The sequence below is a fragment of the Oenanthe melanoleuca genome, chromosome 10, assembly GCF_029582105.1.
Source record: "Oenanthe melanoleuca isolate GR-GAL-2019-014 chromosome 10, OMel1.0, whole genome shotgun sequence".
Classification (NCBI taxonomy): Eukaryota; Metazoa; Chordata; class Aves; order Passeriformes; family Muscicapidae; genus Oenanthe; species Oenanthe melanoleuca.
Genome location: NC_079344.1, coordinates 7,848,351 through 7,875,768, shown reverse-complemented (window position 1 = coordinate 7,875,768; position 27,418 = coordinate 7,848,351). Strand labels below are relative to the sequence as shown.

The 27,418-nt window shown below is 38.6% G+C and overlaps 1 protein-coding gene across 4 annotated transcripts; it reads right to left on the bottom strand.

Moving 5' to 3' along the window:
- On the bottom strand, nucleotides 1-27,150 carry SPPL2A (signal peptide peptidase like 2A). 4 transcript variants are annotated; one of them, XM_056499510.1, is made up of 17 exons: nucleotides 26,934-27,150; nucleotides 23,186-23,305; nucleotides 22,025-22,207; nucleotides 21,196-21,285; nucleotides 17,808-17,941; nucleotides 15,587-15,738; nucleotides 14,733-14,829; nucleotides 13,288-13,389; nucleotides 12,597-12,678; nucleotides 12,263-12,337; nucleotides 11,563-11,619; nucleotides 11,352-11,405; nucleotides 10,827-10,926; nucleotides 9,903-9,980; nucleotides 9,415-9,575; nucleotides 7,252-7,285; nucleotides 1-2,802 (listed from the first exon to the last, which is right to left on the bottom strand). In XM_056499510.1, exons 1-17 carry the CDS (start codon nucleotides 26,985-26,987, stop codon nucleotides 2,771-2,773), a joined length of 1,605 nt encoding a protein of 534 aa, XP_056355485.1. In that variant the 5' UTR covers nucleotides 26,988-27,150; the 3' UTR covers nucleotides 1-2,770. The 4 variants fall into 4 exon arrangements, with proteins under 4 accessions (XP_056355485.1, XP_056355488.1, XP_056355484.1 ...); XM_056499513.1 differs by lacking the exon at nucleotides 11,352-11,405; XM_056499509.1 differs by lacking the exon at nucleotides 7,252-7,285 and having other exon boundaries at nucleotides 26,934-27,147.
- Between the last annotated feature and the right edge of the window lie 268 nt (nucleotides 27,151-27,418).

The window sequence follows — 27,418 nt, the reverse complement described above, 5'->3', positions numbered from 1 at the left end:
TTCATGGGGGTGCATCATGGATTTTAATTTACTTGGTATTATGATGTGTTAATTGTTTTGCCATGAACATTCACAGTAGGAAAGGGATAAGTTAGAACAAAGCAATTACTCAGCTATTTTTTCCCCAAGTAACATTTATTAATAACATTTTTAAGGTGATAACTTAAGAGTCAAAAGGAAGGGGGCTGTTTTCAGTAAACATACAATGAAAAGGTAGTAAGATTTTTCTATTAAAGTATGACTAACAAGGCTTTTAACAGTGTTTAGCTCAACCAAATTTAACATTAAAAACATTCAAAATTACTAGAAGTGTTGCAATCAGTTCTATTGAACTTAGAAAACCTCATCTCAGTAGTCAATACTAACCTACTATTTATATAAAATTTTAAACTCCATTCATAATTTTTGTAAACAAAGCACCTAAGCATTTGAAAGAAAAAAAAAGTTAGTTTACATGCCACTAAATGGCAGCACGTGTGAAACCTCAGGCATGATCAGGCATGGAGCATTATTAGGCACAGAACAAGACAGAGCTTCCACAGCCAGCTGCTGAATACACTTATGTTGCCAAAGGTCTTTTTTATTTTTACTAATTTCATTATCACTTATAGCTGAAAATTTAATTAATCCTCCATGTGGAAGATTTCAAAGAGGCAAAGAAATCATCTTACATAGGTTTGTGAAGCTTCTGAGGGCTTTCAATTGTACATAACTTTGAATGAGTTATGACTTCTTTATCTGCTTCAGGAATTTTCAGAAACTTCTTCAAAATCACTGAACTTTGGCAGATATTGGACTTGTCAAAGAACATAACACATCTGAAGACACATTTTCAATCTGCTATTGAGGTATGCTGTAATTTATTATGAAATACCAGTTAAATAAACCAGAAGATGACCACTGTATTCTGAGGCTGTCAGTTCAAGCTCAAGTCAAGGGGGGAACTACTAACGTACAAAAACTGCTTGTAATTTGTTTTCTTAGGGAAGCTGCAAACAAGGTGAGTTATCTTACCCGTATCAACTGGCACCATGCTCAATCTCTGTGAATGGCAACAACTGATATCCAGGCTGTCAGTTTGTCTGCTCCTGACTCTTGCAAACAAAAGTTTAAACTTGATATAAATTAGGTAAATTTGCAGTTAATTTGCAGTTGCCTTTGTTAACTGCCAATACACATTTTCAATTGTCTTAATTAACATACTTCCAAAGTAAATCTAGCTAAACTAGATTTAATCAGGGTAAATTTTCCTGAGCTGACATGCCCCAAACTGACTAGAAATGTCTAGAGGTGACCTTCAAATAAAGCAGGCACTTGCATGAGGCACTGCAGGAAAGCCTCCATTGCCACTGCCCAGCATGTGCTTACTCAGTTGTTTTCTCCAGGGTTCTTGAACTTGTACTTGCTATAAGAATGACATTCATTTAAAGAATAGGAAAAATGTTTTAACAACTACCTGACAGTCATACTAAGTGAACCCAGTGGTCTCCCCTTGTTGCCTTCTCCAGTTTTCTTTGGTGTCAAGGATTAGCATTACAGCTATACAAATTTTCTATGCCTAATACCCCTCAATTAGCAGTTTCCTGAAAAAAGAACAGGTGTCAAACTCAAACTCTTCTAAACGCAAACTAATGATTTAAACTACTTATCCTTTTTCCAAGTCTTTAAAAGCAAAAACAAATTAAGATTAAACAAGTTAAACACATGCATTTGCCTTAGCTAACACAAGTACTACTAGTACTATTCAAACCTGTTTTGTCTATCAATTGCAAAGAATTTTCAAAAATACTTCAAAAAAAGTATGATGCAGATGCAAAAGGTAAAAAAATCTGTCCTGTCTTCCCCTATCCTTCTGAACTGATCCAGAGCCAAATGAAGACCACAAATACACACCTACTCTCAACAGGTGAGAGAACGAGGCCAGTGTTAACATTTTATCCCATCCCTTGAAATAGTAGTTACTGAGCAAAAAACCTCCTGCCTTTCACACCACCTTGTCTGTCAACTATTCCAGGAGCTTCACAGAATTTTTCAGGACCATGTGTAAGTACCTCCCCTCTTTTATTATTTTTAAATGTTTGGAAATGTATATAATCCAAAGATTTGCATCAAAGCTTAACAATTTTCACAATTAAGGCATTAGCCAGTGATACAATGAGAGAAGTGGGGAGGAAGAGTTCACGACTCCACTTTCAATTTGCCCTATTATTTATTTTATGGCTCACAATGTACATCAATATACACACTGTTTATTGAATTACTTGTAGTAATGGAACTATAGTTTCATTCTTCAGTTGCTATAGTTACATTTCTATCCAACTTTGCATTCAAAATCTGGAAAGAAATCCTAGGAAGGGTACTTTATTTTTTTCAAAGAAGTCTGACTAGTCTTAATCAAAACTTTAAAAGAACATTTCACTTAAGCTGATATGGGCAAGCAACTTTTATAAAAATATACTGTATAGAAACGCAGTTGGAAAATTGCATAGAAAACATCCTTTGATTTAAATTAAGGCACGATTTTACTAGCTATGGTTTGGCTGTAAAAATGTGACTCTGTTTTGATTACTTTTATGTTATTAACAGTATTTTCCATAAAAATATAGGTGCAGGAATAAAAAATCCTTTTACACAGAATGGGAAACACTCCATTGTAAAATTTAACCAAATTTACTGCAATTCAGCTGTCAAAAATTCAAATGCTATTTTAAATCGGGATCCCACATATTATTGTCCTCCAGGCTGTTCAGTGGCTGATGCTGTGCTTTCTTCATTTCCTGTGTAATCCAGGTGTTCCATCATCTAAAAAAGGGGAAAAAAAAGGACAAGAGATGGCTCTTTATAAAGAATTACTGCTCTACCCCATTTGTCTAAAGTATTTGTTAGCTAAGAGAAATATAATTAAACACATGTTAGACTGCCTTCTAGCAGCATACATTTAGGAGGTCCTTTACAGATCATAAAAGTATTTAAGCCAAATAATCAAAGCTCTATTAGCTAATGCTTTTCACTACAAAATTATTCTCCAACCAAGGAACCCAAGTCCTCTAGAGGAAAATAAACTTGTGAGTCAGAAGTATCTCAATTATTAAATACTGAGAACAAAAGAAAATTGGAGTTAAGCAAATTTTTCAAAGATATGGCTTGCAAAACTGGAAGTAGATTCTAGGATCTTACCTAACATTTACAGGTAGCAAGCAATAGCCTGAATAGAAAACACTTTCTTTTCTCATGGCTGTAAAGGCTACCTGTATTACAATTAGTCAAAACAACTGTAGCGGTCACATTTCTTTGTAAATTTTCCTTTTATTTCAGAAAAGGTAAAGGAAATGGAACTGTAAAGTCCTGCATCAGAAGAGAATCCAAACCAGATTATTAAATAGGCTGATTAGATTGCCTGAATAACTCAAAACAAATTTGTAGTTGTCCTGACTACAAAGCAGCCTGTTTCCTTATCCACTGTTGCATTGCTGGAGGCAATGAAGGTTCTGCTTTTCCCTCTGGGACAAGGCACTGAATGAATTACAGAGGTAATACACAAAGTGACAAACTGACACCATCAGTTCGAGGGCTTCAGAATTGAGCATCATTAACAAAAGGCCAATAACTGGACAGTTTAGGTAGCTGACAAACAGAGACAGAAGACAGAAGTTGTACAACTAATGCTGAAAAAACCAAATGTGCCAAGGAGCTTATATGCCCAGAGTGGCAGGAGTAATTAGGACAAGAGATAATGTTTTAAGCAGCAAAAGGCAGAAAACCCTACTTATGTTCTTTCATAGTGGCATATCCTGCCTGTCTTTCTGTGCAACAGCTGCTCACTGCGTGGGTTCTAATCTAAGCTGGGCAGATTTCCACACAATTATTTTCTTGTTTCTAGCACCTGCTCAGAATCCTTGCCAGGATAAAGCCAGGCTCTGAGACTGCTGTGTTGTACACACTTTAGTGTGGTATAATTCTATGTACAGGGTAAAAAATCTTGTTCCTTTAACTTTTCTTCTCTAGTTATGACACAGCTCTGTGCCATTCCTTCTTTTATGCCACCAGAATTGCTTCATTGAACGTAAACAAACAATACCTTATCAAAAGCACTTTTGCTTAAACAAGCTGTTTCACAGTCCAGCCACACCAGCATGCTGTGCAGTAACTGAGATGACAGTTCCAAAAAACAAGCCAGTGGATTGGGTAAGGTTTAGGAGCCCAGTGGCCACAGTATCAATCTAAGACCAGAAAAGGTCTTTCACAACCCTCCCTTTATGTACCAGAATCATGACAGTAAGAACCAAGGCAGGCACCAGTCTTGCCAATAGACTTAAGGACTGAGTTAGAGCAGCAGCACACACTCAGTCCAGCAGTGAACACCCAGCTCTTGTGCTAATGACAATCTTGCATTTATTTCAGTATATCCAGAATTTTCCTCCACACTGTGACCAAAAATCCACATCAAAAGTCACCCAAAGCAAAATACTCCCTAAAATTACAGAACTCAAACCATCCCTTTGAATGAGGATTAAAGTTTTCATTTCCAGGATAAAACAAGAACAACCTCCCCCCACAGTACCATATTACATCAAGTCATGCCATATATCTTCCTTCAACCTAGGGAGGATCATCTAATAGCTTGCACAGAGAAAGTAATTTTGTTAAGCATTTTTCTACAGTCTTTTCCTATTAAATGGAACAGATGCTTCTAGAAATAAGAGTTCAAAGGATTTTCAATAATTCAGTGGATACCGAAGTCAAAGACTCTTCTGGGGTTATCCTAAAACACTAAACAGCAAAAAATGTACTTTTTTTTTTTTGTACAAATGCTGGAGATAGCACCTGTATTTAAATTTTAAAGTCTCTACTTAATAAGCAGATTTTGAAGTTAACTTTAAAACCAAATGCCTTGTAAAACTCTAAGGGTGTTGGGAAGACAGGTGGGTGTTTATATAAATGTTTCAAGGCTAAAAAAGTTACACTACCCCATTTTTAATCTTCCCTCCACACAGAAGGACAGCCCACAACATAAAGCTGGGGACAAGAGGTGCCTCTCTAAAAGTCTGAGACGGCATTTAAGCAGTCCTGTCCATGTATCTCCACTGTGGATTCTCTCAGGACAACCCCTTCCTCAAAGAAGCTGCAGGAATCTTTGTGATAACCAGCTGCAAGATGAAGGCACCTTGCTACAATCCTGGACAAAGCTGTTTTAAGCTAAGAACAAGGCAAAATAATCTGTACATTGTGGAAGCTTCATGAACATTTCTGAAGTGGAAGAGACTTAGAAGCTTCGTTCTCACATCTGAATTTCTGACAGTTCTTAAGGGGGAGGTGTTAAGGCAGCTTTGTAACTAAAACATTTCTGTTTAACCTATCTACTAACATAGTGAACTATTAAAAACCATCAAACTCACTCCCCAAAATAAACACTTCCACAGAGCCAAACTAGAAATGGCTGTACAAATCTCTCCCTGTAGGAGCACACAGTACCTATGCACACAGTTCCTTGCAATATTCATGGCAATAATATTGCATTCATGTAATTCTTAACAAGTCCAGTTATGATGAAGTTGCAAGTATCTAAAAATGTGATTATAAAACTTACTAAAGAGCAGGTGCATGCTGTGTAACATGCCAGTGACAAATCTGTTGATTTATTACTTCCAAGAGAGATAAGAAATGCTAAACACTTCAAACTGACAAACTCCAAGTTGCAAGACTACTCCATGTAGAAGACTTCAAAGATGCCAATAGATTTTCCACAATTTTGCTAAAATTATTCCACTGATATAAAAACCAGTACTCTAAATTTAGATCAATAACTGAAAAATAAGTATGAAATTACTTTATCATGAAGGCATCCACAAGGAGTATAAGCAATCCAGAAACCTAGATAAACCAAGATAAACCAAGACTCAAAGTTAGGTGGCAGGGAAGCAAGTACATTACTTTTCCAAGAAATCTCTGAACTTCAGTGAATAGTTAAAATGTTTTCTGTGCAGCAACTCATTACAGCTCAGGACTACACCATAAAAAAGCCACACAGAACATAACTAGAATTTAAGACTGCATCATTATGCAGAAACAGAAATTACCTCAGCTATGAATTATGGGACCTCAGAGCTATCTTGGGGAGTCAAGTATTTGTCATATGTATACAGTAGAAACTAAAAAAGTGATTTTAACAAACCCATCCAAGAACTCAAGTGCACACAGCAGGAAAGAAGAATTCTAAGTTATAAAAATAGTCTGACCATCTGCTTTTAATTTGCACTCAACTCCTCCCACTTCCTAATATCATCTTTGGTTTATATCTAATTTCTTTATTATTAAGGCTTTTTAATGAGACTTAAATTGTTAAAGTACTCTTCCTTAGAAGAAAGGATCTAATGAGAAAAATACTTTTTATTTGAGAGTTTAAGACACAGTCAGGCAAAATTCACCATCTCAAATTGTCTTCAGAGGAAACACCCTATGCTTCATAAATAGATGTATAACTCCAGCAACTATAATTCAAGATTATATTTAAATGCTTAAATTCCACAAGAAGCTGAAATTTGAAAGCTTACACTGCTCTCTGCAAGCTGTGTGGACAGCAAAAATAAATGCCATCAGTGTTAGCAGTCATGAGCTGCTGCCAAGAAAGGTCAAACCTCGCTGCAGCCCAGACGTGGTGTGGCAGTGAGGCCACAAGAGCCGGTCCCACTCCCTGCTCCCCAGCCCAGTGCAAGCAGGGCAGGCAGGACAGGATGAAGGACACTTCAGGATGATGACAGAAGGGCTGCACACAATTACTAAAGGCAAATTTATAATGCTCAGCATTGCAACAGACGACAACAAAATTATTGTTCAGCAATAAACAGGTTTTCACATCTATGCAGTTGACACAGAAAAATCAGGTGAAGGACTGCAATAAAGGTAACAAAAGAAAAACTAACACCAACTGCAAATATTTGAAAGCAGTCCTAGGGTTTGGGAAGTTAGAGAGTAGAGAAGCATACAAAGCCTGCCTTCAGGCTTAGGAATCACAGCTTCACTGCTACTTATGTTTTCCAGCACTCCTTTAAAAAAATAAAAAGCCCAAAAGACCTCAGTGTGAATACAAATTTCTATCTTGTCTTCAGTTCTACCCTCTTCTATTGAGTAATTCATACAAAATTGAGGTAGATGCAAAAGAGACTGAAAAAAGGAAGCAGAGAGGGAAAAAGAAGAAAAAACAAACTGTAATATGATTAATAAAGCTACATTAAAAGAAGGCCATAATCACACCTTGTAGCAAAGGCGTCCTGGAGGAGTCCGATACCTAAACAAAATGTATTCCATTAAAATCACATACAACAAAACCAACCAAATAATAAAAAAAAAAAAAAATCAAATCAGAAAAACCCCGAACTCCAAAAAGGTAACTAATGGACTATTATTAAGAAGTTTAGTCACCTGATGCACTGTCCATGCTCTCCTACCCCAATTTTTAGGACACCTTGTTTTAACAACTCTGCAAGGTTTTTCTGTTCCCATGAGGGCAAAGCAAACCTCTACAGAAGTCTGGCCACCCTTGTCAATGGAGCCGCTCTGCCTGAGCCTCAATCACTGATGCAGCAAGATATTGTTTTCTGACACCTTTCCATATCTTTCCTCCTTAGAGTGAACACTGAAAGCTGGAGATTTCAACCCTGGAGTTGTGTGGGGCTATTTGGGGTTTTGTTTGTTTGCTTGGACTTTTTTGCATGTTTGTAAGTTCAGTAAGGACAGTTCAAAATACAGTTTTAGATAAGGAGGACAACATATGAGAAAGATCAACCCTGCAGCATTTCAAGAGTGAAACTTGAATAATGCCCTCTGGGAACAAAAAGTTAATATAAAAATGTTCTTCAGAAAGTGACAGAAAAATAGAAGTTAGTTAAGTTACACAGAGATCAATTTCAGGCTAAATTACAGACAAGTCTAACTCAGGGATGCTGGAGTGGGGGTTGAAATCAACATTTTAAATTGTGCTAGGAATGAAGTCATCTGACTCAAAACAAGCTGAAGTTCAGAGTAGTTTTAATCCTTCAATAAACCAGCTGAAAGGACATGAAATAACTACTATGGCAACATAATTCTTTCAAGTATGAGTTTTGCTACAAGAAGTGCAAGAAATTTTTTGTCGCTAAGGGAGACCTGCCAAATTTACTTAGGCCAATCTTACTCAGACCTCAAGTGAGGAAAATAAATTTCAAAGTGCTTTCCCCACAACAAACCCAGAGTTACTGGTCTTCATAAATGCGATCTTGTTTATTTTAGAAGGGCAAACAGGCACCAATTTATATATAAATGCAGAGTAAACCAAATTCATTCTGATCTACAGAGGAACATTTCTATTCATTGGACCTATGAAAGGAGTTGATTTTGTAAACAAAAAGGCAGGGTATTTAGTTAAAGCTGAAAATCTCCTGAGTAATTTCACACCTAAGCCAGCCTCCAGGTGAAGCAGGTGTAGTGCATCAGAACAAAAAGGTAGCATTTTGCTGGTAATACTATAGGAGCTGGTGCCTGTAGTTTTACCTTTACAAGAATTACTCTTGACTTCCACTGACCCACTCAAACTTTTCAATCCAGATGCTGAAAAAGAGTGAGCTGCTTCTATCCACCATGAGCTTCCCACTCACCTTCCCCCAGAACAGACTATACAAGCCCCAAGTTCAACATGCCCTAGGTATAGGTGATGGTGCCTCAATTCAAACAATACTGAACTTAGCTCTCAAGCAAAACAGAATAATCTTGAAACTGCTGTGTCTTATGATAAATGCCAGCTCACAAGGGCTACTGGCACACCCAGTTACTACAGCTTGTCATATCAGAGAAAATGTGCACAAGTCAACAGGTGGGATTTTAAGAACTGCAGTTCCTGGGTAGTGTTAGACATAACCAAGGGGGAAATACAGAATATCCAATGCAGTGTGCTGTGATAATAAACAGTTGCACAACCCAGCTATTTTATTCCTGAATGCTCCATACAATCCTGATGATGTAGGCCACCAGTGATGCATGGAGCGTCTCTAAAGTTCTAGCTGATCACCAGTTTTCTGGAACTGTCTCTAATACAGAACTAGTGCAGTTTGGAGTCTGCATGCTTAGTTCAGTGACTCATGTTATACCACATCAAGATGATAGATGAGGAATGTTAAAATACAAGAAAACATTTCAAAGTAGAACAAATTAATTTTCCTCCCTGAGTACGGAACCAGCTATTTCAGCTCCCTTGAGTTTTGTTCTGCCACATCAACTACTAGACTAAGATTTTCTGTGACTAAAGACTACTTTTCCTTATTAGCTCCAGAAGATCACATGAAAACTTGCAAAAACTGGATTGCAGGTGATCTTTCACCAAATTCTCAGAGAAACACATACTCAAAGGAATTAACAACAGAATAGTCAAGGCCTCCATCCTACCTGGTAACTGCTTCCTTTCCAAAACTTCTTCATCTCTTTGCGCCTCCAGGCAACAAGGGAGCTTGTGATGAGTGTACATGGTACAAGGTAGAGAAGGGCAGGCTGCCCCATCTTCATCAGTGCCAAAACAACGAAAGTCAGCACCATTCCAACAGCATAAGCTATAAAAAGACATTCACACATACACAATCAAGAACAGGAGAATTTTTAGATTAGATTAATCATTTAATAAGACAGAATTTCTTTTTAGGCGGTATTTTCCTTGTTAATATAACTGAAGAAGAGACACAATAGGCTGCTCTATATTTGCAAGATTTCTCAAAGCAACTCACTACCTTATAGTCACCTTAAGTACAAGTAGGCACACTAAAAAGAGTTTCTAGAGAGATTCTTGACAGCCCTGAACCTTACCTGAACAAAACCATCTAGATCTGCCATTTTAAAAAAGCTGCCATGAAGATCAACTATGCTGCAATATCACAATTTACCTACTGTGCAGGAAATGTAGTATACAGCAGATGATCTTGTTTGAACATCAAATCTTCGACAATATGCAACCAGAAGTCCTTGAAGGGAAAAAAAATTAATAAAGGAAAAGGATTAATTAAATGTTTAGTCATAATTTTTTTTTCTCCCCGATTTTCCAAATTAAAGCAGCATAAAAGAATTTATAGTAAGACTTCCTATTATGGTATTTTCTCATCTTCCAATATTTTTTCTGTAAAGGCAAGAACCAGTCTAAGAAATCTTACAGTAAGTCTAGAAAATCAAAACTATAATGGAAATATGAGCCAAGCAAGTTTTGAATTAGAGGTTTGGGGTTTTCAAGCAACCTAATTACATTGTGCTATTTTCAGCTTTCTAATACAGAACTGTAACAACCTATTTTTAATACTTTTCTTCAATAGGATTCTAATGCTCACTCTTAACATTCAGCAATTTTGCCTGCAAATGCTCAATTAAAGTAATTTGCTCAAGACTCCAATTATGGCCAAATTCAGCTCTTCTGAGAAAGATGGAAAAACTTGGCAAAACATTTTACATTCACCTCTAATTACATAGTCTAGGTTATGAAAATACTATGAAGTCACAGAATATTTGCTTTCTGTGAGATTTTAATTAAAAAATTAAAAATTAGTTAATACAATTAAAAATTTAGTTAATACTGGCAACTGGATTTACCTATGGGACTTGCATTGACTCAATCCAGTACAACAGAAAATAAAAAACCTTTCACTATTTAAATAGTCTATAACATACTGAGCTTTCTTCTACTCTGGCTTTTGTTGTATTCTGCACTGACTGATCAAGGCAAACTGCTGCATTTGATTTAGATTACCCTGCAAGTCAGATGAAAAATAAAACCCAACATATTTATTAATAAATTAAAGTTACCAAAAATATTTGCTCACCTGGGACAATAATGTCTCCAAAACCCAACAATGAAAAGGGCAAGTCACAGAGTGTTGATGCAGAGTGTTCAAGTCTAGGCACTCTAATAACCACGGGTAACTGGAAAACATTATTTCAGAAGCCACATAAATCTCATCTAAAGCATTCTAGTGTTCTGGATTTTTTTAGTTGCTTGAATTAACAAACAGTTTAAATATAATTATTTTATCATTAATGAAGACTTCAAAATAGGTAGAACCTGAAGTAAAAACCAGAAACCAACATAGAAAGTAGATAAAGCTTAAGGCAACTGATAAGCTGGAATTTCAGATTTACAAATAATATGCACACATGAAAAAAAAAGTTAAAACAATATTTAACCATGTAACAGGAGTAACAAATCTGGATTATTAACCTAACTACAAAATACTGATCAATGATATCCAGGCCCTAAAGAGAAATTTGGACAGTAAGGTTTTCCCCAAAAGAACAGCCTTTTTAGAGGAAATAATTTAAAAATCCAGTATCTGAAATACAATCCTTACTTTCTCATGGGGAGCTGAGCGTTCAGTAGGGACTTCCACCAAGTTTCCATCACTCTAGGATCAAACCCAAGTCAAAAGGCATTTAATACTTGTAAGAAAATAGCAGAAGCTGGCTATATTTTGTGAGAAAGTTATGCTGAAAAGCACACTATGAATTAGCTACACAGAATCAGTACTTTGGTAATGCACATATCACAATGATTGTTCATACCTTTTCACTGTTTCCAAAGGGACCAGCTGCAACTTCAACCATTATACTTGCCCCATTCTGAAATTGAAGTTATTTTTCAGAAGTTAGTTTTAATTAGTTTTAATGAACCAAAACTTTCATACTACATTTGCAAAAACTGCTTGTATCTCCACTTACAATTGAGGATTGGAAAAATCCTGAATATCAAAGGGAATGTCCTGGTATTGTACAGTATTATACTGCATTGTTTGGCAATAAAAAGATATAGTCCAGCCTAAAATAATGTTAAAAATCCCCAAACAACAAGTCCACTAGATGTAGCTGGAATTTTAGATAAAAACATGTCAGCTTTTTCTGCCATGAGCTTTCTGCTTCAAAATAAAAGCAGGTTAACACTTGCATACAGTTCATACCACACTGCAAGTGATCACTGCACAAAGCTTTAGAGCATATTCCAATAACTGGGTGTTTAAGGCAAAAGAAGGAAAAAAATCTGGAGGGCAGCAATTTCTCATGATCACACTATCCCTTACACTAACTGGGCATGGTTTACTTTTGACCACGTGATTGCCATAAAAATTTATGCCACTTTTGTCTTACATGGGGAAAAATGGAAATTAGCTTTTCCACCTTGAGAACACTGCAAACACTGACTGGTTAAACAAAAATACTCTCCCAATGACCAGACATTTTTGTTCTTACAATAAATTAACCGACATACCTTTGTGATAAATGGTGTTATGAAGACAAAAAACACATCATATAGAAGGAGAAGGCCTAGTAGTATTACACAGGACTGGAGAAAAAAAAAAAAAAAAAAAATCACTGTGGGTTTTCAAGTATCACACAGCTAGATTCTGGTACCATTACTGTACCACGTGTTTTAATTTGGCACAATATTTAGAACAGGATTAGTTTCTTTTAATGATCATTAAAAATGGTAAAGATTATGTTTTTAATATATATTTATTGTGTATGGAAAACCTACTTTCTGACAGTAAACTTGCAGATTCATGGCAGTACAACATTATCTTAAGATAAGCAATTTACAGTACCTTAAAGTTGGGCATTTTCAGTGTTTTAATGAAGTTTAGGCAGAAAGAAACTCCCAAAATATCTTGCAAAATCCAAGCCCACCTAAAAAAATAAAAAAACCAAAAAAACCAAAACATTTTTACAGGTTGTTCAAATTGCTGCTGGAATCTAGATTTTTCTGAAAATAGCAAGGAAAATTTCTCAGAAAACAAGAAATTAGTTTTTCAGAATTACTACTACCAAAACTACAAAAGTCCTAGTTTCAAGATGGTCAATTTATACCAGCCTCTAATCATAAATAGGTGACTGAGCTGGTAATGGCTGGGATAGAGTTCATTTTCTTTTCAACAGCTGGTAAGGGCTATGTTTTGGATTTGTGCTGGAAACAGTGTTGATAACACAAGTTACTGCTGAGCAGAACTATTCCCCATGCCATTCTGCACCTCTTTTCTTCTGTGGCAATCATTAGCAATCAAGCTAGTTCTTCTTCATCTTCATAGTTTTTTATAACTTCAAATTACCACACAGCTTATTTACATTGCTTTGTTCTCCATTACTCCCATGCTCATTAAGCTTCAAAATACTTTCATGACTTTTCTGAAATTGGCACTGGAGTTTAGAAGAATGCTGTGCTCCAGGATTAGTTGTATGTTGGGAAGTTCATTAACACCAATTATTCACCTTACTCTTAAGTCAGAATGCACCACTTACCTATCTTCATTTCGAAATACTGCCCAGACAACAGCTGCTGCTATGCAGAATAAAGCAAGAAAAATAAGCCTCACTTCAATGGTTTTGTTGGAACATGTAATCCTGAAAGAAAATAATTTAATTAAAAGAGAAAAACCTGCAACAGCCAAGACACACACCGGTGCTATCACACAACCTTAAGCTGACAAGGTGTTCTCAACCCAAGAGTTTCTCTTTTGCCCATCTGTTCTGTACAGATTCAGGTGGCATTGTTCTTACAACTGCAGCACCAATCCTTTTCTGGGCTGCACTAAAAACATGCCAAGAAGGACTTGGATGGCCTGTCCTCATTCTAGCAAGCACTTCCAGGGAAGGCAGCAATCAGATGAGGTTGTTTCATCCATTTCTCATGTAACAGTTACACCAACTGAGCTATGTCAGTGAAAGACAGCCATGTCATATTTTCACAAAATGGTAGTGGTAAGAAAAACTGATTTTAGGAAATATAATACAAAATTAAAATTAAGTAACTATGTATTGCAAAATTGTAAGCCAAAGTCCATTTCTACCACATACTCAATTTTCTGTGACAGGTTTTGAACTGATAGCTGACAGAAGTATTGCCTCTCCTGCAGCTGACACAAAACCTGCTCTTTTCTACTTGATTACTACCTTTGATGGGCTATTGGATCATATATAAATATATATACTGGATATACTGATATGAACATCCCACACTAAGTAGCATGCAAACCACATGATTCACATGGTTCCAAGTTCATTGTACTTTTTTGGGAAAAAAGAACAATTTGTTGCATTAAACATTCAGTGAAAAACTGAAAATGCAGGGAAGGAAAACAGAGACACTCCCATACACTCTAATATGTGCAAGATATTTAACTCAGAGTGGTAAGAAACACCTATGTGTGCACTGGTAACAAACCAGAAGAACAAACCACCCAGTGAGGACTGGAACCACGGCCTTCTAACATGGGTGACATGAGAAATGTGTTGTCTATGCTGAAAGTTAAAAATTGGCAGGTATAGTACAGGTTAAGAAGAGGGAAGATCTGCTGCCTATAGCACAATACTTGCTCCAAACAGGATCAAATGTGCAGGATCCTCCGCTTACAGAGGTCCTTGATGAACAAAATAAGAATATACAACAGACAACCAGAATTTTGTAAAACCAAGCTCAGACAGCCAAGCAGAGCCTTTCAAATTTTATTACAGAATGCTTTCAAATAAAGCAAATCTACAACTACTTTAACTGTTGATCATGCTATAGATAACTTTAATATTTATTAAAGCAGCTTGTAATTTTCTTTTGTAACTATCCCACACACTAAAACCATACAGGAAACAATCAGTCAAGCTGTTCTCATATTTTCATGCTGCCTTGAGTAGCAAGCAGAAAACACCCAGAGGAAACCTGTCATTTTTATTAAGTGAAAGGTGCACAATACCTGCACTGCCCAAATGGGATTTGTCCTATTAATGCTGCAAGACAGTTGTACAGACTCATTGCAGACGCCAGGCAGAAGACTGATATTATAACATAAACTAAATAAAAACAATGAAGACAGGAATCAGTGACAACAAAACAGGAAACAGCAAATAAACACAGTAATATACATTTGGTATTTTGTGTTCAAGAGGTGTCTGGACTGGCACTGGGTGATGTGGTTTAAGGGTTACAGTGACAGTACTGAGTAGACAGTTGGACTGGATGATTTTGAATGCCTCTTTCAATCTTGAGGATTCTGTGATTCCATGATATAAACTGTTAACAGTTATAGCAGTGCTCAACAGTCACTGGAGACCACAGGCAGCTGAGTACAGAAAATGCTGAATTCTCAGTGTCTCTGCCATGACAAAGTTCTCATCAAGCAAAAATTTGACTCAGAGGTATCAGAATTGCCTTCTAGCTAGATCCTCATCAAAAAACTAAAACCAAACACCAAATCCCAATTAGCAAAATATGTTCTCATCAAGAAAACTCTGAACACTACTAGGTTGTCACTGCCATCCTCCCAAGAGCACTGACATACATGATATACTTTCTTTTTCTCATCATTAGTCACCTCTCTTCCATATGACTTCATTCAGAACAAGCACTGTCAAGGCACTCATGGTAAGACAGCTGTAGAAACCTCTCCTTTAAGTAGCAACTGCATCCTTTCAACCCTCAACTCATGCATGGAGAGAATAATTTTAAAAGTTACATTGATTTTATTTTAGAAATCTAGCTTTTTAGACTCAAACACTCCTAAGATCATATAGAAAAATAAGTCAAATGAGATTATTCATTGTTTCTTACCTAACCATTTGTAGAAGAAATAAAGTAAGACCAGCATGACACAACAGATGACAACAAACAAGATAACTGTTACAGGGGTGAAAGTAACATTTTCTTCCTTCTTCCAGCGGGTTTCTCTCTCCCCAGGACTTGCTACTGCTTTCAGATTCTCACTGTTTTATGAAAACAACAAACACATTTACTTCAGGTGACAGATTATGAAAAAGTTTCACTATGACCAGAATTGATGCTTATAGAACATTTAGACTGATAAGGTTTCAGTTTGGTCTTTCATACTATTATTAGACTTAAACCCACAGAAAATGTTTCTGGTTATTGTCTGAATTTCTCTCCATTTTTTAATTAAAAGATGCACTTCCAACCTAGCACAAGGTAAAGATTCTTAACTGCACTTCTAATGGTGTGGTAATTGCCAACTTTAAGGGAGCATCTCCAAACAAAACCCTGATCCATGTGAAGAAAAGTAGTGCTACACTCAAAATTTTCAGGATGCACACACTGAGCTCGATGAGTGCATCATCTCTGACTGCAAAATTCATTGGGCAAAATGTAGATAATCATTTGATAAAAATGTCTACAATATCTGATAAATATATCTACAATAAATCAAAATCATAGGTATTGCACACTCTCAAAACCTCATCTAGACATTAAGTGTCTGCAAAACCCATTCATGTTAGCAGAATGAAGCTAGCTAAGTACTAGTTCTTTTACTCTTACACCCCATAATTACAGAGCAAGTGAAAAAGAGGAGGTATAATTGGGGATTTTCACTGGAACTAAGATTTCTATGCATACATACTCCATATTTATGCCTTACCATGTAAAATAAGGAGACTTAAATTGCTGTGTTTGTTCTTTGAGCAGAGAGCCCTTCTACTCTTTAGTACAGACCCAGTGCAAATTGCCCATCAGATAGCGTGCTGCTGAGGAATCCCAGGACCTACCTACCAAATGCTGAATTCAGCACTGAAACAGCTACCTTCAAAAGAGAATAGCCCACAGGAGCAAGGCACCTTGTTAGATGAATCACCTTCTCAGAAGACATGCTTTGAATAAGCAGCTTTTTTTAAAAAATAAGCTCGCCCTAGATTTCTGAAAGAGCACTTTAACCAGTTTAATAAATTACATCTAGGTATTTTTAATATGGGAGACAGCACCACATTTTGTTATTTTAGCATTCAGTTCAGCCACACCCTGCAGCACTGCAGGTTGAAAAAGAAGCATAATCAGACCCAACCTTTAAAAAAAGAAACATACACACCTCCCCTCCTTCTACTTCTTTAATCTCTTTAAAATAGTTAATTTGCATAACTGTGGGAAAAAGGAAGCTGTTGTTATCACATACAATCCTCTCCTTGTTGTTCTGGTGAGCAGAGAATGAGAACACCACTGAGACCCTGAAGGTAGCAACACACACTGACCCATTTAGCATACACAGCCACCCAAGAAATACTGCAGAATGATCTCAAAGGCACCTACAGCCAGTTTAACCCCAGACTAATAACAATTCTGTGCATCACTTAAAGCTGCACATCCCTCAAGGACCGTGCAGAAACCCCCAGTACCCCTTGTTTCCCCTGCCTTTGCCACACTCTGCACTGCCACTCCCTCTTCCCTCCACAGGAACTGCTGCTGCCTCCTTGTCCTTGCCCAGTCCCAGAGCTGCTGCTGCCCCAGCTCCGTTGCTCCACCAGATAAAACACAAAGCTGAAGCAGATAAGCCAGGATGACTTTATCTGGAGTCAGCCAGACAACCAAACTGTGCTTCCCATTGCTCCTCGTGACAGCACAGCCAGCTGGGATGGTGCAGCTGTACAGATCCCTGCCATTGCAGACACTACATACAATATGTATTTTCCTCCTGAATCACTGTATTTGAAAGGTGTAACTAAAATACCTAATTTCTATTGTGGATATTGGAAAAATATGAGGCTGGTTATAGAGTATTTGGTAATTTGTCTAAATGTTAACTCATGCCTCCTCCCAAGAGCTACTCAGGAACTTTTATAATCTATGCTTGAGGTTCCTCAAGGACCTGTGGTGATTTTTCAGAGGTCACACTGCTCAAACACTTCATGACAAAGCAGCTAATTGCACTTATATCTTCTAATTTTTTAACTACCAATCTAAAAGAAAATAATTTCTCACTGATTATAGTGACAATTTTAACAAACTTTGCAGTCCGTGTAATTTAAGCAGTTCTATTTAACAAACTTACAGTTCTGCTACTCCACTCCAGTAGCCTCCCAGTGCCACTGTAAACACAGCAATTAGGAAGATGACAACCATACTGTAGTCAAACTCTGGCAAAGGTGGTGAATACAGAGTCACATTAACTTCATTTCCAAGCACCTGAAATAAAACACTCAAGTTGGTTCATAAGGAGAACAAAGAAATCTTATTGCTTATTTTCCAACAAGATGTACATCATAATTTCTTACTCTTAATCTACACAATGCTGAGAGGAAGTTTTCAACTCTGCACAAGACATGTCAAATGTTTGCCAAGAACAATGCTTTCCATGCTACCTTTCAGGATGGTCAGATTTGGAAACAAATCTATTTATTCCTGTGTAAATACAGAGATACCACAAGAGAAAATGGTACCTCTTTGCATTCTTGACATATTTCTGAGAAGTTGTACCTCTAGCCCAAATGCCTCCCCAAAATATACCAAGTGCTATCAAAGACATCTGCTCTGCAGGAAAGCACATCTAACTCAGTCACCTTGAAATACAAACTCACAGGTCCACTGAGGTATCAGCAGATCTACCTCTAGCTCTTGAACCGACAAAACTCAGACATAAGGCTTCAGACAGAACACAGTGACAGCTCAAGGTGGCAGAAAGTTATTAACCAACAGCTTCACACAAACATGATTTGAGATGGATTCAAATGAAAAGAAAGCAATTTCATGCTATTTTAAAAATTTAAGACCTAAGAAAAAAAAAACCAAAACAATCAGCTCAAGTACACAGAAGAAAATGGGAGAGAACATTGAGATGTAACTGGTACTGAATTGTACAAAAATTTTGAAAGCAAAACCAAGGTGCTTCCATTTGATTGAAAGGTGAGATTTAAAAAACAAAAAAAGGAGGATAATTTGACAGGAAATGGAAAGCAGTAGGGAAGACAAGTTTGCTGTTGCAGGCAAAGTAAGCCCAGACATCTAAAATAATTGTGCAGTGAGAACAGACTTCAGAGATGCAGAAAAAACCCCCCAGATTTGTTTACAGTCTGCATGTGAGATAAAAGCAAGAGAGAGAAGAACATGCCAGACAGGTTTGTCTTCAGAAAGATCAAACTGGCACTAGAAAGACTGAATGGGAAGTCCAGTAGTAGAGTGGAATACAGTGGCCACATATAAGAAAGCTGAATAATTTCAACATCTAAATTTTCTAATTACAGATAATAACCTTTCTGCAGGCTAAAGAAGTCAGAATCATTCCTTTTGCCTTAAGTTATGGAAGCTCAGAAAAAAAGGAATAAAATTAAATTCTAGTGAAACACTGCAGTTATATGAAGTGGAACATAAAGGAAAAAAAAACCCTGATCAAATTATAGTATCCATTATGTAAAAAAACAAACAAACAAACCAACAAAAACTGACCAAATAAACAAAAAATCAGACAGACAAACACCACCAAGAACCAAATAAAAAGCCAAAACCCCTAAGAGGCTTAAACGTTTTTAGTATTCAGTTCCAACATATCTTAATCTAGTTTTTCCTTTAAGTTTCACAAGTCTTACAAAATATCTTTCACATTAGAATCTACAGCAATTGTTTCCTTTTGCTCCTGTCATTTCTCACTTCACTAAAAACTTCCTAAATCTCAACTTTCACCACAGGGAACACTAGAACGGAACAGACTGCATCAGGTAACAAATCTGCAAGAGAGCTGTCCACTGACTAAAAGGTTTGTAACACTCTGCTGTTGCTATCAAGACTCTTAACAGCCCTGCCTCTAATGGTGAAGGCTAACAGAGATGATTTACTTGTCAAGTAAAAAGAATGCTTATACAAACTACGTGCCTTCAAACTGGTGCTGCCCCTCTCTTCTAAATAAAAGGAGGAAGCTGGAGGCTTTAAAGAGAGTTAAACAAGAAATGCACTGTAGTAGGAAGTGTACAATGGCTGCTGGATTCCAAGCAGTGCATATCAATCAAAATAACAGCTGCCAGGGACATGACAGAAGGCTTTGGCAAAAAACTAGAGCAGAACCAGGAAAGGTCTCTTGTAGTCTAGGCTGTGTTCCTCACTACTTTTGCGAAGGCAGTCTCATTATAAGACAAAAATGAATTCTTTGATTCAGCAGCAGTATGAGACACCACCTGGCACACCAACCTACAGCAGAGGTGCTTTGGTGAGTTACTCCAGCTGTATAGAAGTGATTCTTCATCACACCACTCTAAGCATAACTGGGCAATAAAGAAGTGCAGAGAAGATCCAGACCTAACTTGCCCTAGTTCCCTTTCATGTTAGTAGGGCATCCTCAAATCACTCAAGCAAGCAAACACTTATCTGACTTGAAGAAACAAACTTGAAGACAGAGGACAACCTGAACGCAGCTACAGTACTTATCAAGGCTGTGGCAGTCTGAGGACAGCACAAACCTTCAGTCCTGTCAGTGCTCAGCAAGTACCTATCTTTAATGACAACAGTAAACAACCAAAGTCCTACCAATCTAGGCAATTTCAGTTTGCATACTTACCTAAGGCAACCTCCCATGGCAGCTCTGAAGATTAAGAGCAGAAATGGTGAAGTGAGCTCGCAAATTCAACTCATGAAGCTAAGACCACACAGTGCTAGCCTCTGCTATCCCCAAAAATATATGCAACTCCTGCTTAGCAAAACTATTCAATGCTAAATAGAAAACCCCAAACAATATAATAACAAAAAAGCCACACTGAAGAAAAGATACTGTTTTCCTTAAAACCCTGTGCAATATTTTGTTATCCTAATACTACATGCCAAAGAAAACAAACTCCAAATACTCCCAAGACAAACGCCCCCTGCTTATAAAATGTAGGAGATACCACAACTGCTGCATTTTAATAAAATGCATTTGGCTTCTCACCATCAGCTCACCAGCAGAAACTCAAACTACACTGCCCAACCACTCTTTTGCTGATGCTGTCACACTATACAGAGGGAGCTCATCATCTGGCAAAGGCAAAAAAGCTTTCAGTATTTCCTCAAGATCTAACCTGCTGCCAGTAGCTGAAAGCTCAGTTGTTGTAGCTTCTGCACTAAAGGAACAGCCCTCTCAGGCTACAGCTCCTCACATGTGTCAGGCACCTGCAGCAGTACCCAAATCTACTCAAGACAGCTTATCTTGTTCAGCAGAAAACTTCTACAGTTCCCCATCTCCAGTTAGGTATTGTGTTTCCCATTCTCAGTGTTCTATTCAATCATTCATTCTCTCTTGTTCACCTGATTAGGAAGATCAGTACTTCCACAACTAAATGTCCATCCTCTCTTAGCAATGAAAGCAGTATCTAAGCACATTCAAATCAGGCAGACATCCAGACCTGACCTGAAATTAATCTATTTGTTCAAACACCTAAGTTATTACAACCATAATATGCTGAAGTTCTGTTACTTACCTGCTGCATATCTACTATGTCATTATATCTTACAAGAGCAATTGAAAGTGTCACATCTTCAAAATCAGTCTTGTTATCTGAAATAGCAGACTAAAAGAGAAAGTGTAAGTGGTAAGTATGTTGAACCTATTTAAAAAGTAGGTTAGATCCCTTAAAGCAGATTATCCTTCAATTTCAGTGTATTTAGGAAGGTAAAAACTAAAAAGCTCTTTCATCACCCATGGCAAAAGGTTAATAAAGACAGATGTACTTAAACCAGATGATACTACCAACACATCTGGATTCATACAGCTCTTGTGCTTTTCTAGTATTACAAGAGATAATTAAAACTGTTTTTTAAAACTTCTAAAACAAGATGAACTTTCTGTAATAATCACCCAAATTCATAAATTGTACATATTTGTACATACACTTCACAGCTGCAATGGAGAACAAAAATGCAATGAGATCTCACAAGACCATTTTTTATTTCCAGTTTTGGATTACATTTCCCTAGCTTATTATCACACATGTCTAAAACAGTATCACCTAAGTTTACTAATTTTTCAGAATGCACTAAAATTAGGGAATGATAAAGGCAAGTATTTGCATTCAGAAAGGTGTTTGAAGATACAAGGAACATTCAAAAATCCAGCTCAGCTATAGCTCCTCTGAGATGATGTAAGCCAGCACAGCTCTGTGAGGAAGGTAAATGCCTCATGCTGGAATCCCACATGTGGTTCAGGGTCCTCTGCTTTTGGGGCTTCTCTCAGCTAACCCTGCACAACACTGCGTGGGACCAAACAGACAAGACACTATTGCAGTAGAGAAGAAAACTGTTGTAACTTACCAGCCTAGATTTACTGGCAATCAACAGTATTTTGGCACCCAAACTTTGTGCAATTCTTGCTTTCTCCAAGAAAGTGCAATTTCCTCTCATCACTACAACTGCTTTGTCTTTCAGTAAGGCAGAAGGAATTTCAGGTGAACTGCAGAGGTCTGTAGATGTCAGGTTTTCCAGAGTGCTGTAAGTCTACAGAGAAAGAAGCAGAAAAGGAATGTAATTAAAGTTGGAAATTTGATATTACAAACAAATTAATCCAGATGACCACATTACTATGCTCTTTAACTGAAGATTTGCCAGGAAGAGGTGTAACAGAAAAGAATGATTAATTCAGGAATATAAAATCACAGCAGCAGTTTCAGCAGCATGCAATACTGAGGGACATTTAGAGCAGCATAAGAGTCGAAACAATCTGGCTATTTCTAAGTGGAATTTCACAGTAGTTGATATTGTAATTTAAACATAAGAAACTGATTACACAGAAATATCACTACTGGTAGTTTGGGGGAATCTGGTGTACACTCTGTGATATTTCCAAGCTTTACAAGCCAAAAGAGCACTGACTGATACAACAGAAAGGAAGACAGACTGCCTTCCTTCATCACTCCCAAACACAAAGTATTTCCTGTTTATAAGAGTGCCTAAAGAACATTTACTTCTGCTTCACACCAACACACTCAGAAAATATAGCATGATGGCACATTTCAGATAATCTCCTATTACACTATCTGCTTTCAAGACAATTAAACAGTACATAAAACTGATGAGCCAATTAAAAAAAAAAGTTTCTGAAGTTTACCAATTTTTGTAAACAAATAAACAGAACTTTAACTCCCAAATATAAAACTTAGACATAAGGATAACATCCAAAGGAAAAAAAAATTAACAGGATAAAATGAATACATAAACACATAAATACAAAAACTGGTTCTAAGCACAGAGAGATAACTCCCTTTGAAAGCTCTAGAAGCCAACTCTTTAAAGGACAGAAATGTTCACTACAGATTTTTTTTTTAGTGATTGGCGGGGAAGGGGACAACATGAACCAAAATGGCAAATATTCAGTGTAGCATGTATTTAACTCAACATTTTGAAGATCAGTTATAGTTGACTCAAATTCATGCTGCGTTCTAGTTTTCTTAGAGACTATGATTACAAACTACTTACAGCATTGTCCAAGGTTTTTGGAAGGGCTGTCCAATTAGAATTGTAAACGATGCAGTAATCTTTAGTTAGTGGAGGCACTCCACTTCCAGAGGCATGCAGAATCCCCTCATCAGCAGCTACCTGCAATAGATCCCAGTGCTCCGAGTTACACCAAGTTCAGAATATCAGTTATATCAGTTGTATCATCAAACATTCTTTTAAAAAGCTTAAGAAGAGAAAGAACTGTCAGGAGAACAGGAATTTACTCAACTCATTATTTTACATAATGACTGATCCCATGAGAGATAGGGAACTTGAGAGCAGGCTGGAAAACTAGTAAGAACCAAGTTATTATAAAATGCTGCTTATCCTCTTTGCAAAGACAGTGTATTTATGACATGTACCGTTCAGGTCACTAAGCACAACACCAGCAAGAAACCAATGCAAATGACTTCAGATCTCTATCTTGTGCCTTCCAAAAAGTGTAAAATTTTACATGGAAAGCAATTAGAAAAGTACATGAAAAAGAGATGAAGTTCTAGAGTCTTCCTTCCTCACAGACTCTACAATTTTCCCTGCTAATAAAGTAGGGAATTATATGTATCATATGACAATTCCCAAAATATTTTTTGTCAACTAACTGTACCAACAAAGAGATCAACTAGTGTACCTTAAGAAGAATGTGTGTAGTCAAGGAAATACTGGTGTTTTTTAAGATTAGAGTCCCTCACATAATATGATTCCTGTTATTTACAAATACAGCTGAATTTTAAAACAACTTATAATGCTAGGAATGTATACTTCTCCCCAAGCATAAATAAAGATCAGGTATCTAAGTGGATAAATGATCAGACTAAAGATTAGATGCAGCTACATTCTTTGCATCTCAAAGAAGTGTCACTGTAAAAAAATGGAAGATGTTCTTATTTCAACTGTTTGTCTTGAACTGACCTAAACAGCAATAAGTATCATCAGAATAAAAAAAAAAATTATAAAATACTGCTGTAAATTTCATATTTGTATAAAAAACCACTAACATATTAAGCTAGAAGTAGGCATGTCTATGGGGGACAAGCCCAAACAGTTAGATATACAATGCTAAGCATTAACAGTGCTAGAGAGACATTTCTCCTCAAGCTAGAAGATCTGTATTCTGCAGCAAGGGAGAACTGGAGAGAAAATAAAAGCATGTGACGATATTGTTTCAGAGGTTTATGTCTGCCTGGTTTGAATAGCAAAAAACCTTCTTCAGAGGAATCCATTATATCGGCCCCAGCGCATGAACATCTGCTGGGAGAACTGTGTCAAAGGGCCTGAGCACATTAACTGTTTAATACAGAACAGTTCTTCAGCTGTCAGCTGAAATAAATTGTTCCGTGATTTATGATCAGCACAAAAATGATAAAGCTTCCCTCGTAAATGCATTCACCCAGAAGTACAAACTAATGGTGAATTAAAAGCAGTAAAGACTTCCAACAGGTGTGAACTCCAGAGGTTTACATCCATTAAAAGCTCTTTCTGCTTCACCAAATAGAATAATAAGTGTTTTCTGGATTCCAGGAAATCAAGTGTTAACCCTACACCAGCATAAATCTACCTAGAAGGAGTGATTAGTTGCTTATTTGATATGCATGTTTTGTTTGGCAAGCTTCCATTCTCTGGGGATTAATCAGGGCACACAATTCATCCTCATGAGGTGGAGGGAGGCAGGACCTGAGCATGATGTGTACCCACACCTACTCATTGCTGAGCTCCAGAGACAGCATTTACAAGTTAAAAATTAGAAGAAACACTCCAGGTTGCACCTCACTTGGAACATCCCCAGGGAAATCCTCTTGCACCCAGCTAAAGTCCTGTTACTTTCTAATCATTTCAGTATCCTTTCAACAGAAAAGGGCTACTGGTTTGGCGGCCTTGCAGCCAGCTGTGCCACTGAACAAACCCTACTCTCAGTATACATACAAAGCTAACAATTCCCACCAAGCATATTTTCAATATTGTTACACAAGAACAAGACTAAATGTGTGATCACAAAAACATCTCTTGAAAAGATTAACCTGTTTCCCTAGGCTGATTTGCCCTGGCATAAAAGCATTCCTACATGGAGAAGAGGCATGACAACTGTCCTTACCTAAAGGGGCATCAAAATCTCCTTTCACTTTTCAGACACTTCCCAATGGCCTCTCACCTCTCAACAAATTCCTTCCTGTTTCTCACAGGTAGTTCTTTCATCATATTTCCTTCCCTTATCACCTCTAAATTTTTGTTGTATAATTTCTTATGTTTGATAGAGAAGTCTCATTCTGTCTCTTAATCCCTAATTTTCCAAACATGTCACTGCAGGGATATAAGCTTGGGCTGACTGCTGAGTTTTGGAGTGTATAAGTAACTCCATCATGCAGAATACAAGAAATCAGATGCACCAGAGACCAAACCAAATCTATAGTTACAACACCCATACAATTAGTACCTAGGCAAGACATATAGAAACTCAAAGGTACAGACTGGGGAGAAGGTAGTCTGTATGTACCAAGTGACAACATAAAACCAATAGAAACATAAAAAGGCAGAACAGCCATCATTTTTGTTGTTCTGTCTTGTGACACACACAAATTGGCCTTCCTCCCTACAGGCACTGTGACCCAGGAGATCAGGAGCCCATGCTCAGAGAGCAGCAGTGATCCTCCCCCAAACCCAACTCCTCTATTCATGGCCAGAGGCTGCTCCTGAGGCAGAGTGACCTGGTCCAACGTTCAGCACTGCTGCCACTGCATCTGTAGAGCAAAGGAGGAAGGACACAGGGCCTGGAGTCCCCTTTCCCTTGTCAGCAGCAGCAGACCATTGGGTTAAAGAGCAAAGCCACTCTTCAGAAAACGCCAACACAGCAGTGACAGCTATGTGGGACTCAGGAAAAGCAAGGGAGACAAGCGACTTTCCCCACAGGCATTCTCCAGGTACTGACACACTGTGCTGTGCACCTGCTGCTGAGCATATCCAATGGTGACTTCCTACACAGCAGAGAAGTATTCTGCATCCCGTCTTACCAAAACAAGATAGCCTCTGTTAAAATTAAACAAACAAACAAACAAACAAACAAACAAACAAACAAAATCTCAACAACAAAACAATTTCGAGGAACAGCATTTAATGCATACATGTCCTTCATATTGCCTAAGCAGTCTAAGGAGGTTTCTGACTTCCCCATTTCACTACCCCATTTGGCAGACGGTGCTCTGCCAGATTTCCACGGCAACGTACACCTGTGGAGAGGGAGAAGCTGCGAATACGTGCCATACCGAAACCAAAATTGAAGATGAACGAGACAAAAGTCAGGACACAAACGCACACTAGGAGCTTCCTCCTTCCCCGGATCTAACTTTAAACACCAGGTTTATCCACGCAGGCACCCGGGAGATTTGTTATCTCAACTCGCAAGGCGTGACCAGAGCCGGCCCGGCCCGAGCTCCCCGGGCCCAGTGTGGGGAACCGAGAGGCCTCGTCCGAGGGAGGCCCAAACCTCCCGGCCACGCTCCAGCCCAAGCCCGCGCTCGGAGGCACGGGGAGCCGAGCCCGGCCGGGTCCAGTTCAGCCCAGCCCAGCCCAGCCGAGCCGAGCCCAGCCGTGGGAGATGGGAGCTCCCCGGGCCCTGCCCGCCGCGGCCGCCGAGCCCCCGGGGGATGAGGAGGGAGCTCCGGCAGCGACCAGAAGCGACAGGCAGCGCCATCCGCCAGGGCCGGGCCGGGCCGGCAGCGCGGCCCCGCGTCCTTACCCGCGGGAGCAGCAGGGCCCACAGAGCGGCCCACAGCAGCGCGGCCGCCCCCATCGTCCTCCGCCGCCTGCTCGGGGAGCGGCCTCCCTGCGCTCGGGTCCGGCGGCCCCGCGGAGCCTTTCACCGGCTCCCGGCGCGGCGCCGCTTCCTGTTCCTGTTGGGGCGCTGCCGGCCCGGTCCCGGGACGCCGCGGGCTCGGCGGGCGGGGCGGCGCTCCGGCGGGGCGGCGCTGCGGGAGCCGGGCGGGCTGCGCGTCCCCGCCCCGGGGGCTTTGTGCCGCTGTGTCCCTGCGTTCTCTCGCTGCTGTGCGCAGGATGTCAGCAGCTCCCGATGCTTTAGGTACTGACGGGCTCACTCAGAGCCCTTACAGGCGAGAGGAAGCGGCCGCGTTTGCCACGCGTCTCTCGACGCAAAGCAAGCCGAGGGTTTCGCCTCGGTCCAGCTCTCGCAGAGCCATGGGAGGGAGGCGCGGTGAGGATAGCAGG